The following is a 15,012-nucleotide window of genomic DNA, read 5'->3' as shown; positions in this document are numbered from 1 at the left end:
GTATGGTTCCGTCAGCATCAGTGGGCAGCATGTATGGTTCTGTCAGCACCACTGGGCGGTATGTATGGTTCTGTCAGCATCAGTGGGCAGTATGCATGGTTCCGTTAGCATCAGTGGGCAGTATGTATGGTTCTGTCAGCATCAGTGGGCAGTATGCATGGTTCCGTCAGCACCACTGGGCAGTATGTGTGAGGTTGTGTTACGGTTCTCTTCAATAAGTTTAATGACTATTTCTTATTCTCTGTCACCGAGGAATAAAGTTTTCTTTGTATGTTAATAAAAATAAATGATTCTGTTGCCCTGGTGACCGACATTCATTAATTTTATGGATTTTTCAGGAAAACTTCACATATCCTTCACCATTTAGTCCTAAGTGATCTACATCCTGCTCATCCATCTACCGAGTCTGTCCTTCTCGCCACACCAGTACTATGTGGAGAATTTCCTAATGATTCTCAAGTGTTTTTGCAGGAATCATAAAATAATCTGCCAACACTTCCCCATTACTCGTCCATATTGTGTGATCCCTGAGGTTTTCGTTTAATCATTATATTTGTGTAGTAATGAGTCCTCAAACTTTTCACTTGGTGTCACTGGTTAATAGACAGACACACAGACAGTTCCAGTCATGTTTATTTACGATCTTGTCTCTGTCTAACGGTCCAGCCACGCCCACCAATGATCCTGTCCATTGATCTAGTCAAGACCATTTGTCAAGGTCAGACCCGCCCACTGGTCTAGCCACGCCCACTATCCAGTTGTAGTCTCGGTCCATTTATCCAGCCACGCCCCCAGACCAGTGAGGGCCACTGTCATTGGTCCATCCTCGGCCACTGACCAATGAACATTGGCCAGCCTGCCCCCCCCCCCTCCATATGTTGATATAAAGACAGACACTAAGACGGACAAGTACTGACATAAGAACAACACTGCTGTACACTGACCCCCTATACTGCAGGTTAGTTTATATCTTGTTCACATAATAACTCTTTACTAACCTTCTGTATTCTCACACCAATATAAAACAACTCATATGTGTATAAATGAGTGTGGTTCTATAAATCTCTGTGTCTGTATAAATCTTAGTGTGTGTGTATGTACAGTATGTTGGGTAAAATAAAGTATCGCAATATTCTAACATTTAAATGTTTCAAGAATTTGTTGTTGCTTATATTAGATAAATATCACAGCCAAGTATTGTTGGTAATTATTAGTGAGTAGAGAGTAAGTTGTTCTCATAGTTTACGTATCATAAATACTAATAATGTTTTATTATTTATTTCCGTTTGTGTTCTGCTCATAGAACACACAGTATAAAGAGTATTCTCCTCACGATATTGTTGATGATACAGTGTTTGGGGGTCTCAACACCTCAGGTCTATAAGTGTGTTGTCTAAGTAACACACGAGTCATCAAGAGTTACATAATAAGAGACACCAGACACTACTCAACACAACTGGCAGCTTCCATTATTTCTTGACACGTTTTATTAATACAATCCTCTACCTTAATAGTGTTAACATAATGCTCTTCTTTTATATATGTATGATTTTATATACTCTATCTTAGCCCCTTAATCTGCTAAGTTATTATATTTTAGTTCAGACTCTAACCACAAAACGTCAGGGCTACCAACTGCTCAGGCCGTACAGTGTTAAGGGTAAACAACAGTCCTCTCAGGGTGTATGGTGATAACTCGTCTAAAGTCTATAGTTCTCATTTATTCTGTTAATACGTCAGTTAACTTCCATAATATCCCGCCATCCTCAAAGTGCTTTATTAAGTGTGTCTGTTTGTGTTTAAATGTGTTTGTACTTTCTGCTGTATGTTTGATATTGTCACATTTATCCCTCGCCATCCATGCTCTTCTATCCATGTTTACAGCTTCCTCCTGCATCTTGATTCTCATGGAAATGATTAATAAAATTTTAATCTTACATGTTTGGTTGAGTATTATGCGTGGGACAAATCTTCTTCCTCAACTGACGGTGATTCTGGTAGCGTCCAGTACGGTCTACAGTGTTTACAACAAGCACAGTAACCACACCACCTACCTGCACGCTGCCTCCTTCCCTCAACCCACCACTGCTAACGTCGAGGATAAACTGGAATCTCTGTCTACAAATTCACATCATCTTCCCTTCACTGAGATGCCGTTTAACCTTCACACTCATCCACCTTCAGTGTACCAACTTGCTACTAGAAGGTACACAGGTAAAGCGTCCACTAAACCCTTCTCTATATCTCCGCCACTTATCACTCACACATCTCCATCATCAAGACGATACCGTAGGATGATAAAACTACCTGTACGAGACGAAGACTCCCTGGCCGTGCTGCTGAGCGCTATCGTGATCGAGCAGTTGAGGGAGTGCGTCCTGGTGGTGGCTGCCGACCAAGGCTTCTGGAGGTCACCAGTGATGGACCGCCTCCTGCGACTCCCTAACCTGAGACAGGTCCGGATATTGCTCACACCACTTATGCCACAACACAACACAACACAACACAACATACTGTAGTCTATTATGTGTTTGTATGTGTGGAACTTGAATATTTTTGTCGTCAATAAACTTGTCTAGCCACACACACACACACTCACCTGTGATGAAATATACAAATACTGCCAAAAATATACACAGTGATGGTCAATTGTGTTTTAATGTACATAACAGGTGGTGAACGTGGTGGGTGTGCAGGACCTGCAGAAGGCGGTGTTGAAGGCACAGCAGTGTCGAGGTTACCTGCTGCTCCTGAGCGACCCAGCGCCGCTCTACACCTTGACCGACCCAGTGACAGGCGCCTGGGACTATGACGGCAGGTGAGACACTGGCTGGGGATGTTGGCTTCACTAGTCAACACAACACATTACCGGATAATAATATTCTGATTCACTTCTTTTTAGTCAAAGTATTTTACCGCTCGTGCATGAATGAACCTCCTATCACTGATCCTGTCTCGGACTTATATATAACTATTACAAATTCTCTTCCCTGAAAATGGATTCGATTACTGAGGTTCGCGGCAAATAGACTTCTACCTGTTTTTTCTCATAGTGGGTCAAAATAATCACTGAATTATGTTTGATTTTAGCAAAATGGATCTCTAATCATTGCTAGATTATGGCACAGTACTGTTAACGTTGGATATACTTCTGTAATGATCTGTTACAGTTCACTTGGGTGGGCGGAGTTCGTGAAGCATTACAAGGCAGTTCTGACACTGAATCTGTAAACGAAAAGCTACTTTGGTGGTGATTGTGATTCTAATATTATGTTAAATTCTGTAAGAACTTGGAATACCAGAAATTCACAACCCCCCCTCCCTCACCTGCAGGTACGTGGTGGCGGGCCTGTCACGGGAACAGCTGCACGCCCTCACCATCACTAACAAGGGCAGGAAGACTGATCACATCGTGGGCGTGATTCGGGTGAGTTGTGAGTGTGGTTCAGGTGAGCATGGGTGTGGTTCTATTGAGTTGTGGGTCTGGTTCACTTAATCTACTGTAGAAGAGTGTGTGAGAGGCCATCACTTATCACTGTAGCACAAGTATGAATTATGGGAGGACTGTTTCTCCGTCTCGTACACACCAAGAGGGAGCCGTGTAGTTTATGGTCACACCCGCGTCTTTGATCTATATATAAACCTTTAATATTATCTCTCCCTGTGTCTCCTACTATTATTTGTTTGCCAACATGGTGTGGTTGTGGTGGGGACAGTCAGGGGACGCGGGGCAGTACGTGGTGGTGATGAACCAGCTCTACCAGCGGGAGAAGATGGCCCGGGTGTTTACGTGGACCACCTCAAGATCCTCCACCATCCCCGTCAACCTCTTCCCGGACAAGATCACAGACCTGCAGGGAGCTGTTCTTAATGTGAGTCATGGAGGAACACTGTAGCCTTCTTCTATGGTAAGTCATTTTTCCAGGATATACGGGTATATACAGTACATAAGTAAAGGTATAATGTGCATAAGACCCTGCGGGCTACTGAGCACTGTGCACCTGCCGCCACTTTTCACCTTCGGGAGATTTTATTAAGTAGAAGTGTTTAAAAATCTGTATTATTGTCAATACTGAATACAGAATTTATTTGATCATTTCTAAATCGTAGTTTTGTTATAGTGCATCATATTACCTCCGTCTGCCTCTCCTACAGGAGGAGACATATGCTATAGATATGTTGGATTTTTTATCATTTATATATTGTCAGAGCTACACACACTGTAGTGTTCTCGAAGTACTTAGACACAAAGCAAATCATACACATTTTCTTTGTCTCAATATTCATAAGTTAAAAATAAGGGTTTATCAGTTTTTATGGCACGCGGCAGGTAGGCTTGATTATTACCATAGAAATACTTGTACCTGTAGCTCGCATAAAGTAGAATTATGAGATTCATGGTTCTAGTTATTATTCTCTATGACTCTTGGGTAATAACAATACGTGAGTGTTGCAGGTGATCACGTTTGAGTTGCCTCCCAACATCATGTACCAGCGGGCGAGGAACGGCTCAGTGCTCCACCGCTACGGCATCGACGTGGACGCCGTCACCGCCCTCGCTCAGGTCTTCAACTTCACCATAAACTTCAAGGAACCTCCGCCAGGTAGGTGGCGCCCTTCACCACCATCTGTAGGAGATCGATGGACTTGTTAAGTGAGCTACTGACAATAATGTGATAATATGATACTATAGCACTTAATATTATATTCATAAAGTGAAAGTTATTTGGTGTCTAAACTAACTGCCTTCAGACTTAATGATCTAACTCGTGAACTCTATAAACAAGGAGTTACTATTCCTTAATTATATCACCTTATAAAGACGAATTATATCAATATGTTGCTAAGAACAGGAACGTTCCTTTTATCATCTCTTTAAGCGGCTGTTAAGTTTATCGCAAAATCTAGATAATAACTCATATTAATAAGCAGCTGCCAGTGTTGCCATCATCGACCTGCATCAGTCAGTGTTGCCATCATCGACCTGCATCAGTCAGTGTTGCCATCATCGACCTGCATCAGTCAGTGTTGCCATCATCGACCTGCATCAGTCAGTGTTGCCATCATCGACCTGCATCAGTTAGTGTTACCATCATCGACCTGCATCAGTCAGTGTTGCCATCATCGACCTGCATCAGTCAGTGCCATCATCGACCTGCATCAGTTAGTGTGCCATCATCGACCTGCATCAGTTAGTGTTACCATCATCGACCTGCATCAGTCAGTGTTGCCATCATCGACCTGCATCAGTTAGTGTTGCCATCATCGACCTGCATCAGTTAGTGTTACCATCATCGACCTGCATCAGTTAGTGTTGCCATCATCGACCTGCATCAGTTAGTGTTGCCATCATCGACCTGCAGCATCAGTGTTGCCATCATCGACCTGCATCAGTTAGTGTTACCATCATCGACCTGCATCAGTTAGTGTTGCCATCATCGACCTGCATCAGTTAGTGTTGCCATCATCGACCTGCATCATTAGTGTTACCATCATCGACCTGCATCTGCAGCATCAGTTAGTGTTGCCATCATCGACCTGCATCAGTTAGTGTTGCCATCATCGACCTGCATCAGTCAGTGTTGCCATCATCGACCTGCATCAGTTAGTGTTGATCGACCTGCATCGTTGCATCATCATCGACCTGCATCAGTTACCATCACTGCCCATCATCGACCTGCATCAGTTAGTGTTGCCATCATCGACCTGCATCAGTTAGTGTTGCCATCATCGACCTGCATCAGTTAGTGTTGCCATCATCGACCTGCATCAGTTAGTGTTGCCATCATCGACCTGCATCAGTTAGTGTTACCATCATCGACCTGCATCGTTACACTGTTAGAGGAAGTGTTTCATTATAATCCATCTTCTTTAATCGCTTCAGGTGAACTGTGGGGGGAGGTGACGAGTAATGGTACCTGGAACGGTTTGGTGGGGCTGCTGGGGACAGGTGAGGGGGATATAGGCATCGCCAACCTCTTCATCACAGCCCTGGGCGGCCGGAAGGAGTACCAGGAGTACACCACCTACTATGAACAAGACGTGCGTCACAGAGAAAACTCAACCTTACAATAGATCCCTTTAGTAAATCGTAGATAAGTCAAAATAATAAGAAAAAACTTTGTTAACGGATTTTTTTGTCATAATCACTTTATATTTTGTTTTCAATTATTCAAGTATTAATCACTGAAGATACTTTCAGAGTAAACTTTAATTTGGGTCAGGTAATGTTTATACGAGTAAGTTACACAAAATGTTCACCTACCAGGATCACCACAAGATGGTGGCGTTTAGCGTCCTTCACACGAACATGAAAATTAGGAGTCTATACACATTAATGGTAAATTGTGATAACTCAGTAGCGTTATATTGTTACAGACGACGTGTTTCCTGATCCAGAGTGAGGCACAAATACCTCGGTGGCAGTCACTGGCCCTCCCGTACACTGCCACCACTTGGCTCGTCATACTGCTGGGCCTCGTCCTCACTGGTCCTCTCCTCTACTGTCTGACCAAACTTGCCTCTTTCAGGTGTGTGTTGAGGGAGTCTGGGTGTGAGAGAAGACTTAAGTGTGTGTGAACAAGTGTATTAATGGGTAGAGGTGGATGGGAAGTAAGTTTGGTATATTTGTCTTAAGAAGGAGGTGATGAGTCCTCCAGGGAGACTTGTGATTGAATGAATGAACAGATAAAGACATAACCTTAGGTTCTTGATAACATCCCACAGAGGAGAGAAGATGGCCAATAGCTCGCTGGCGTACACCAGCCTGTACACGGCGGGGATGCACTTCAGGTCTACTCAGCTCCAGGTGCCCACCTCCTCCAGCCTGCAGGTGTTGGTGGTGTTTCTGTGGCTGTACATCATCATCCTCACTACAGGCTACAGCTCCAACCTCACAGCCTTCCTCACAGTGGACCGAACACCACCCGGCATCAACACCATCAAGGAACTATACCATTCCTCGCTCACCGTCTATGGTCTGGGCCCATTCTTCGGCAACAATATGGCCCAGTCCAAGAATGACCATCTCAGGGTAGGTTTAATGTGTACCATCAGATAATATATTTAAGGAGAATATAACAACCTTAGTAATCTATACCATTCTCTTGTATATGAAAAATTCGTAGCTTCAAAATTTTAACGAATTCTTTCCGTCTCGAGTAAAATTGACAAATACTACATCATCATCATCATACACAAGGGCTACATCATCATACACAAGGGGCTGCATCATCATAAACAAGGGACTACATCATCATACACAAGGGGCTACATCATCATACACACATCTCACTGTAGGATCTGTCGAAGCGGTTTCTGACGATGAGAGACTTCGATGACATCCGCTCCCGAGTGTTGAGGGCTCAAGGGGTGATGATTCAGTCCCACCGTTACCTGGCCTACTTCAGCGCCCAGCTCACCAGCCCCCGCGGCGTGCCTTTGTTCAGGATCATGAAGGTGGGTGTGAGTAAACGAGTACGTACACACACACGCACTCAACTCTCATATGCACACATGCACTCAACACACACATGCACTCCACACACACATGCACTCGACACACGTCCACTCAACAAACACATGCTCTCAACACATGTGCATTCAACAAACATATGTACTCGACACATACACTCAACACACACATGCACTCATCACACATGCACTCACACAAGCATATACTCACTGTTGCGTATATTTTCGTCTCAGTCAGTTTAATTTGTCTTCGTTCTTACTTACAAAAAATAGTAATTAATGTAATGAAATACTATAACACCACCTCATACTTCTGCCTAACACCTGTTTTACTCTAAACACAAGATAAACATTTACATCAGGTTTAAACGTTTATTTCCAGGAGTGTTTTCTGCCCTTCAATGTCGCTGTTGGGTTACAGAGTCATTCTCCTCTGAAGAAAAACTTTGACCGCGTCGTCAGCTGGATCTATGAGAGCGGCCTCATGAAGTACTGGACCAAGCAGTCACTCGTCCTCTTCAAGAAGGTGTGTGTGTGTGAGTGCGTGTCAGTTGCCATGTCATAATAAAGCATTGTGTATTTTTCTTAAAGTTTCTCTCTTGGCGTAACAAGGAATTATAATACGTTTATTTTTTAATATAGTTTATTGTTTATGTTAGATAGTTGGAGTAACGTATTTTGTACATCACTGAACAGTACAAGAGAGAGGAGGAAGAGGTGATAGCGACCCCTGAGAGTGAGGTGGCCGGTGGCGGGGGGGTGTCTCTCACTCTGGAGCATGTTCAGGGAGTCTTCTTCATCCTGGGTCTCGGCTACGTGGCGGCTCAACTTGTGTTCATGTTGGAGATGTTCTTGTGTTCTCGGGGAAATACTCGCTACTGTAATTGCCTCATAGACCAGATTGCCTCACGCGAAGTTAAAACCTATATTTGATAATGAAATACTACTTATGTGTTGGTTAATAAAGAAACATATTTTGTAAACACACATGTTTGTATTTATGAATGTATCTACAGTATATAATGAAGGTATCTGATTACAATACCTTTATCTAAAATATTGCATCCTGATGTTTGCTTGTAATTATTATGGTAACTGTAAAAGGTTATGTTAAATAAATGTTGCATCAAACAGTTATAATAATTCACCTACATCCTGGAAACTAATTTACTACTTTCTTATGCAATCATAGTAAGTTACACAGTAGTTGTAATTTACTAAACATCTGTCTTACACGATACTCACCGCACGACTCCCTCACAACAGTTGATACATCTGTCATCACTTGTGTTGTCAACAAACGAGACGTCGCTCTGGTGTTGTGCTAAGTAATTCATCAGTTACCCGGCCACCACTCTAAAAAAAATCAACAAATTAAATGTCATAGATTTTTGGGGAAAACTTTGGTAAACTGACAGAGTTGTGAGTTGTTTCATTGAGGCTTAACCTAACCTGATCTAACTTAACCTAAGTCAGTATCTTATTGACGCAATCGTTCCCAATTTTGTCATCAAGTAACAACACGACTTATGTTCAGAACAGCGATTTTATTTTCATGAAAATAAAAAATAAAACCAGCATACACAGTCCTAAAAAACCAACCAAAAAGAGGAGACGAAGACAAGGGAAAGAATAAAGGACCACAGTGCATCAAGCGGTGAAGAAGACAATAAACATCGATACTAATAAAACATGCACAGGAAACAAATAACTAAGGAATGGAGGAAGGAATATACTGTAGGAGAGATAATAACGATAGGAAAATGACTGAAAATTATGATATTTTTTTTAAGTTACAAAATGTGGGAAAGAGTTAGTGAAACTATTTTGAAGAGTTTGGCCGTCAAAAATAATGAGGATAATAGGAGAAGAGATGGACCGGATACTGACTCGTTTGTTTACGACAAAGCACGTAAGATAGTACACCTTTTTTTTTTTTTTAGGGAAAGGAGGGGTGAAAGAAGATAAGAGGTGGGGGAAGGAAGTTATAGTTCGGAAATTGGAGAAATTTAGGAGGAGGTAAGAGAGGGCAGGCTGACCGCCTAGCTAAGCTAATAGTGTGTTAGGGTTGTGTCATGGGTTAGTTATTGTCTGTCGGTACAGGCACGAGACAGCCTACCCTGTCCCATATATGGGTGTTTTGAGGGCCTTATTTCATATTCCGCCGAAACCCTACTGGCGGATGCTGGTCTTGGGAGGTTGTCTATTGCCTGGCAGTGTAGATCGGGGTTGGTAACGAACCTTTTGAGTTTTGGTAACTTTTTGGGGAACCATGTATGGTTGTTGTCGTTATCTGGTGTGAGTCTTTGAAGGAGTTCTTGCTCTGATCGTTCTATCTTCTGCCAGATTCTGCTGGCCAGGGTGTGCAGCTGCTGGTTGATGGGTTTTCTTCTCAGGTCTCTATGTATCTAGGCTGTGGTTCTGGTGAAGGGGTATTTTTCACCTGTGACGAATCTTAGGGCTTAATTTTGGACCACCTGCAATTTTAATATTTGAGTGGTGCTCATAGTACGAAGAGGTACTGCTGGGTAAGTTAATATCTGCATGATAAATGATGTCACCAGGCGGAGTTTTATTTTCTCGGGAAGCGCTTTAAAGCGGTATAGTTTTCTCAGCTCTATTCTTGCCTTTTCCTCCCTACTTCCCCACTCAACCGTCCAACCGTCCCCCATCACCCCTCCTCCCCACCCAACCGTCCCCCATCACCCCTCCTCCCCACCCAACCGTCCAACCGTCCCCCATCATCCCTCCTCCCCACCAAACCGTCCAACCGTCCCCTATCACCCTCCCTCCCCACCCAACCGTCCAACCGTCCCCCCTCCTCCCCACTCAATTGTCCAACCGTCCCCCATCACCCTCCCTCCCACTCACAAAGCTAAGCCATAATGATGAAGGTCTTCTGATTTATTGTTGTAGTAGTAATGTATATTTTGTCTTTATAAATAATAGAAGTAATAAATCATAGGTCAGATGTCTTCTGGGATTAACAGAGAAGTATTGCCGTTTGCTTGTCCCCTAAATATCTCCTACCACAGATCCCCTACCACAGATCTCCTACCACAGGCCTCCTTCCACAGATCTCCTACCACAGTAGGGTGTGTCATACGGAGGCGAATTTTGTTTTTTTGAGTTTGAAAAATCGGCCCATGGTATTAATGATGTAGTTCTATGTGCAGAATCATGTGATATCTTCAGATTTGAAAAGTTTTCATTTTTTGCTAGGTAAATTTTAACTTGAAATCTTATGAAAATTCAGTATTCCCACCCTTTTACCAACACCACTAAATAAACTTATTTAAGTAAAGTAAATGTATCAGGTTAATTTATTAGGATGAAAATGATCCAGAATAGTGAAACAGAATGATCTTGACACATTTATTAAATTTAATATTCCTTTAGAAAAACAAAATCATCAAATACAAAAACCGGTTTTACTACTACGACCCGGTGTTGCTGCACACCATAGAGAACATGTCTTTCTTGCTTCTGTTTCTACTCATCACCTCCCTGCTGACCACCTGAGCTCGGATGTAGCCTTCCCTCCTCTCCTGGCTGTACACGTGACTGCTGGCCTCGCTCACTTGCTGTACACAACGCTCTATACTCTGGGTGTGCGAGGGCCAGGCAGGGACATGCATGGGGTTGTCCAGGAAAGCTCTGACTTGAACATTGGTGAGGCTGCAGGTAAGAGGGGGCTCACTGCCAGCCTGGATGTTATCCAGATCTATGAGATCAGTGAGGGTCTTGGCACCTAGATTGACTTCAGGAGTCTTCCTGACCCTGAAGGAATCGTCACCAACTGATTCGTCATGCCCAGATCCTCTCAAAAGTCTCATATCCAAGATCTTTTTGACTGCCACTCTTCTCTCCTCCTCATCCTTACTGCAGAGCATTGTCTGCAGAACTGCCTCGGGATGAGCATACCAGGAAGATCTCCTCACAGTCTGCTCCACAATCTGAACAACCTTCCTTGGCTGACTCCTCAGGAGCTCAAGCTGGAAGAGAACATGCCTCGGACCTTCGGAGAACGATGACTTGACCTTGGTGTTAACCAATTTGGCAAGTAGACACTCACGATGAATTGGACAATAAGTCTCAGGTTGTGAAGCTGGTTCCCTTTCAGTTTATGATGAGCGACCCAAATTCTGCAGAACCTGAGAGCCGTTGTGAGCCACCTAGAATGTGAGACTGGACCTATCTGCAGGTAAGCAAGTCAATCAGGCATGACCCCAGTTTTGATGGCACTGCAAATCATGTAACCATAGTACTGGTCAGTACTCAGGTCGTCAATGACAGTATGTGCACGCTCAACGAGTGGAGGGCCAACTGTGATTTTTTCAAAGCTCGGATTTATTTCTAACTCAGTGGCAGAGTCCAGCATCTTGCCAAGAGGACCAGACCATCTGTTGTTTGAAAGAGTCTTGCCACAAACAATCCAGACCAGCTTCCTCCCAATCTTCCGCTCTATCCACTGTATGACCCCCCCTTGCCACCCTGTGTTCGTGTTGGTGCTGTCCCCTCCAATGGCCTGCAGGGTCTGGTCTACGTTCCTCTCTCTGAGCCAGTTCACAATGTTATCTGCCACTATCTCAGCTGGTTTCCTGATGTCATCTTTCTCTGGAGTGAAATGCCACAAATACTTCCCTCCTGGTTCACTGCAGCAGGAGTAGTGTTCCTCCTTCACCATGGCAGGGAACAACTTGTCAGAATCTCCAACTTTCATGAACACTTTAGTGTCATCCCTTCTCCCATCAAAGAACAAACAATTGATTCCATTTTCTCTTATCCCCTTATCAAACTCCTCTTCTAGGTTACTGACAAGTTTCTCCTGAGCTCTCCTTACTTTGTTATGATCTATCACCAGGTGAACATCATCAGGTGTTACCAAACCACCGTCAATCCAGGCAGCTGTTGCTATCTCTGCAGTTTCTCTGAGACCAGTGTGGTGTCGCATGCTGGCCAGAGCTATGCTCAGGATATCTTTCCTATTTCGAATCTTATGCCTGGAAGGTTTGGGATCATTATTTTCTGGGTTAGGGACAAAGTCACCATTCTCCTGGTCAGCACTCGGATCAGCCATGGGGAAGTCATTAAACTCTGAATCAGCTTGACTCCAATCATCGGCCTTTTTTACCTCACCCTGGGCCTTCTCAAGTCTCTTTTCCTCGGCTCTCTCCTCTTCTGTCTCTCTGTGGCAGCCTCCTGTCTCTTGGACTCCGGAATATCTTGGCTAGAAATCATGAGAGCCCCTATACTGCCAGTCTTCTCTCTCTGTGCTTTGACAAATGCCAGTTCGATCACAGGAATCTTCAGTTCACGCTTGCAAATACAGGAGATGTGGGCCTCGGATTTACAGTCACGGTCGCATCCAAACTCAGGACAGAGAACAATTGGGCACTTGCAAGTAATTATGTCAAATAACTGGTCCAGTTGCTTGGCAAAGCTGTCCTTAACTGCAAGTTTTCCTCTCCCAAGAGAGATATTTCTTGCCTTTTCCCAACTGGCTAGCAGTCTCTCACTAATCTTCTTCTGACTTGTTATGACTGGAGGTTTGAACTGAGCGTTAGCCAGAGTGTACTGTGCCAAGACAGCTTTGGTCATATCACTGGCAATGTCTTTGTTTGTGTAAGTTCTTTGGTTCTTTTCACTGATTTGCCTGATTAAAACACCGTATCTCAAAGCATCTCTCAATGTAGGCAACTCCGACTTCAGGAGCTCTCTCCCAGACCCAAGATAGTGACTGAGATGGCTGGATTTTTGGTCCCTCGGCCTGACACAAGCAGCCATCGCAAATATTATCAACTTATAAATGCATCAGAATCTGAAACAGAAAAAAATATTGTTAGTTGGGTTGTTAAAGAATGAAATCAGAAAGCAATGTTCACTATTTAATTGTAATGCACTAATGCAGCTGTACGTTAGATTTTCGATAAATTTCACGCTAAAATTTATCTAGCAAAAGGTTGCAAAATATTGAAACTGAAATTATTTTCTGTTTATATACACTAAAATCTACCAAAAAAGTGATGGGCCATTAGTTTTAGCTGATCTTCCCTCCTATGACACACCCTACTACCACAGGCCTCCTACCACAGGCCTCCTTCCACAGATCTCCTACCACAGACCTCCTACCACAGGCCTCCTACCACAGGCCTCCTACCACAGATCTCCTACCACAGATCTCCTACCACAGACCTCCTACCACAGGCCTCCTACCACAGACCTCCTACCACAGGCCTCCTACCACAGGCCTCCTACCACAGGCCTCCTACCACAGGCCTCCTACCACAGGCCTCCTACCACAGATCTCCTACCACAGATCTCCTACCACAGGCCTCCTACCACAGACCACCTACCACAGACCTCCTACCACAGACCTCCTACCATAGACCTACCACAGACCTCCTACCACAGATCGCCTACCACAGACCTCCTACCATAGATCTCCTACCACAGGCCTCCTACCACAGGCCTCCTACCACAGACCTCCTACCACATTTTTCGACAAAGAGTTTAAAATCAGGGACGTACTGCAAGCTGCTGCCTCCCTATCCTACGAGAGCTCTATCTCGACTGAAAGCCACACAAACACAGAACTACATCAGATTTTAGCAGTGCAATAGGAAGCACGACTCTTACAAAAAATATTGTGACTCTGAAAATCTTTTGAATTGTCTTTACTTTAAAAATTTTATTCGTTCAACAAATGGGGTGGAGTTTTTCACGAAAACAATGAGTGAAATATTTATTTTCTGCCAAAGTGATCGAAAGTTGAATTATCCCTCAGTTGGAGAAAATACACTTAAGCATTCATGTGCACTTTTGCATTGTGAGTGGCACCAGGTATAGTTACTCAAAATACTATCTGTTACTTGGGGTGATCGATGAATTTCCTGTTGTCTCGGTAGGGTTGCCAAAATCCCTTGTCCGTTGTCATATTTTTTCAACACAATTTTGTACAGATAGTTTTTTAGTGACTGTACTTGTAAAGTGATCAAGGTATTATTTAAACAAGTCACATATAAGCACAAAATACCCCGGAGAGTGACACATAATTTGTACACATAAGTCACAAAGAGAAAGAAAATAATGACAATACAAAACCTAATAAGATGACACTTTGAACTAGACGAGTATAAGTATAATCGTTAACGACAGCGAGGTGGTGGTCACTGACGAGAGATACAGGATACACAAGTGACATCATTGGAGAGTGACTTACTGACCTTTATGCTACTCTCTGTTAAAGGTTTTGGAAATATTAAAGTCAAGAGTGAGAGTTTCTACAAAAGACAAGATGTAAGAGTCGTGGGTAACACTCAAGGCTTAATCTTCAGACACAACAGCAGAAGGCGACGGCGGTGAAGGTTAAGTTATTATCTTCCTGTGGTGGAGGTTGAGTTATTAATTACTTTTATTAACAGAAGAAAAGTTAGAATTTTTATAGCCGAGGTGAATTACTTGTGTCACAACCAGTACAAGGATCCTGACAGACCTATGAAGACATATTAAGTATTTTGTATGAGATAATGTGACACA

General features: G+C 43.4%; 2 protein-coding genes across 3 annotated transcripts in view; both read left to right on the top strand.

The window, feature by feature from the left end:
- The first annotated feature begins 918 nt into the window (after positions 1-918).
- The window catches only part of LOC121870982 (glutamate receptor ionotropic, delta-2-like), a 31,481-nt gene continuing 17,387 nt past the window's right edge, over positions 919-15,012 (top strand). For both annotated transcript variants that reach the window (XM_042372983.1, XM_042372982.1), the window contains exon 1: positions 919-958. The gene's annotated coding sequence lies outside the window, so the exon portion shown is untranslated. The remainder of the gene's footprint in view (positions 959-15,012) is intronic.
- Positions 1,947-8,555, top strand: LOC121870981 (ionotropic receptor 93a-like). Its single transcript, XM_042372981.1, has 11 exons — positions 1,947-2,456; positions 2,673-2,818; positions 3,334-3,427; positions 3,717-3,872; positions 4,457-4,604; positions 5,885-6,042; positions 6,379-6,530; positions 6,727-7,033; positions 7,300-7,458; positions 7,856-7,999; positions 8,170-8,555. The coding sequence occupies exons 1-11, from the start codon at positions 1,956-1,958 to the stop codon at positions 8,404-8,406; spliced, it is 2,202 nt and encodes a 733-aa protein (XP_042228915.1). The 5' UTR covers positions 1,947-1,955; the 3' UTR covers positions 8,407-8,555.

Source organism: Homarus americanus, unplaced genomic scaffold, assembly GCF_018991925.1.
Source record: "Homarus americanus isolate GMGI-L3 unplaced genomic scaffold, GMGI_Hamer_2.0 scaffold52512, whole genome shotgun sequence".
Taxonomy (NCBI): Eukaryota; Metazoa; Arthropoda; class Malacostraca; order Decapoda; family Nephropidae; genus Homarus; species Homarus americanus.
Note: the sequence above shows the minus strand (reverse complement) of the source record. Positions and strands in the feature narration are given on the sequence as shown.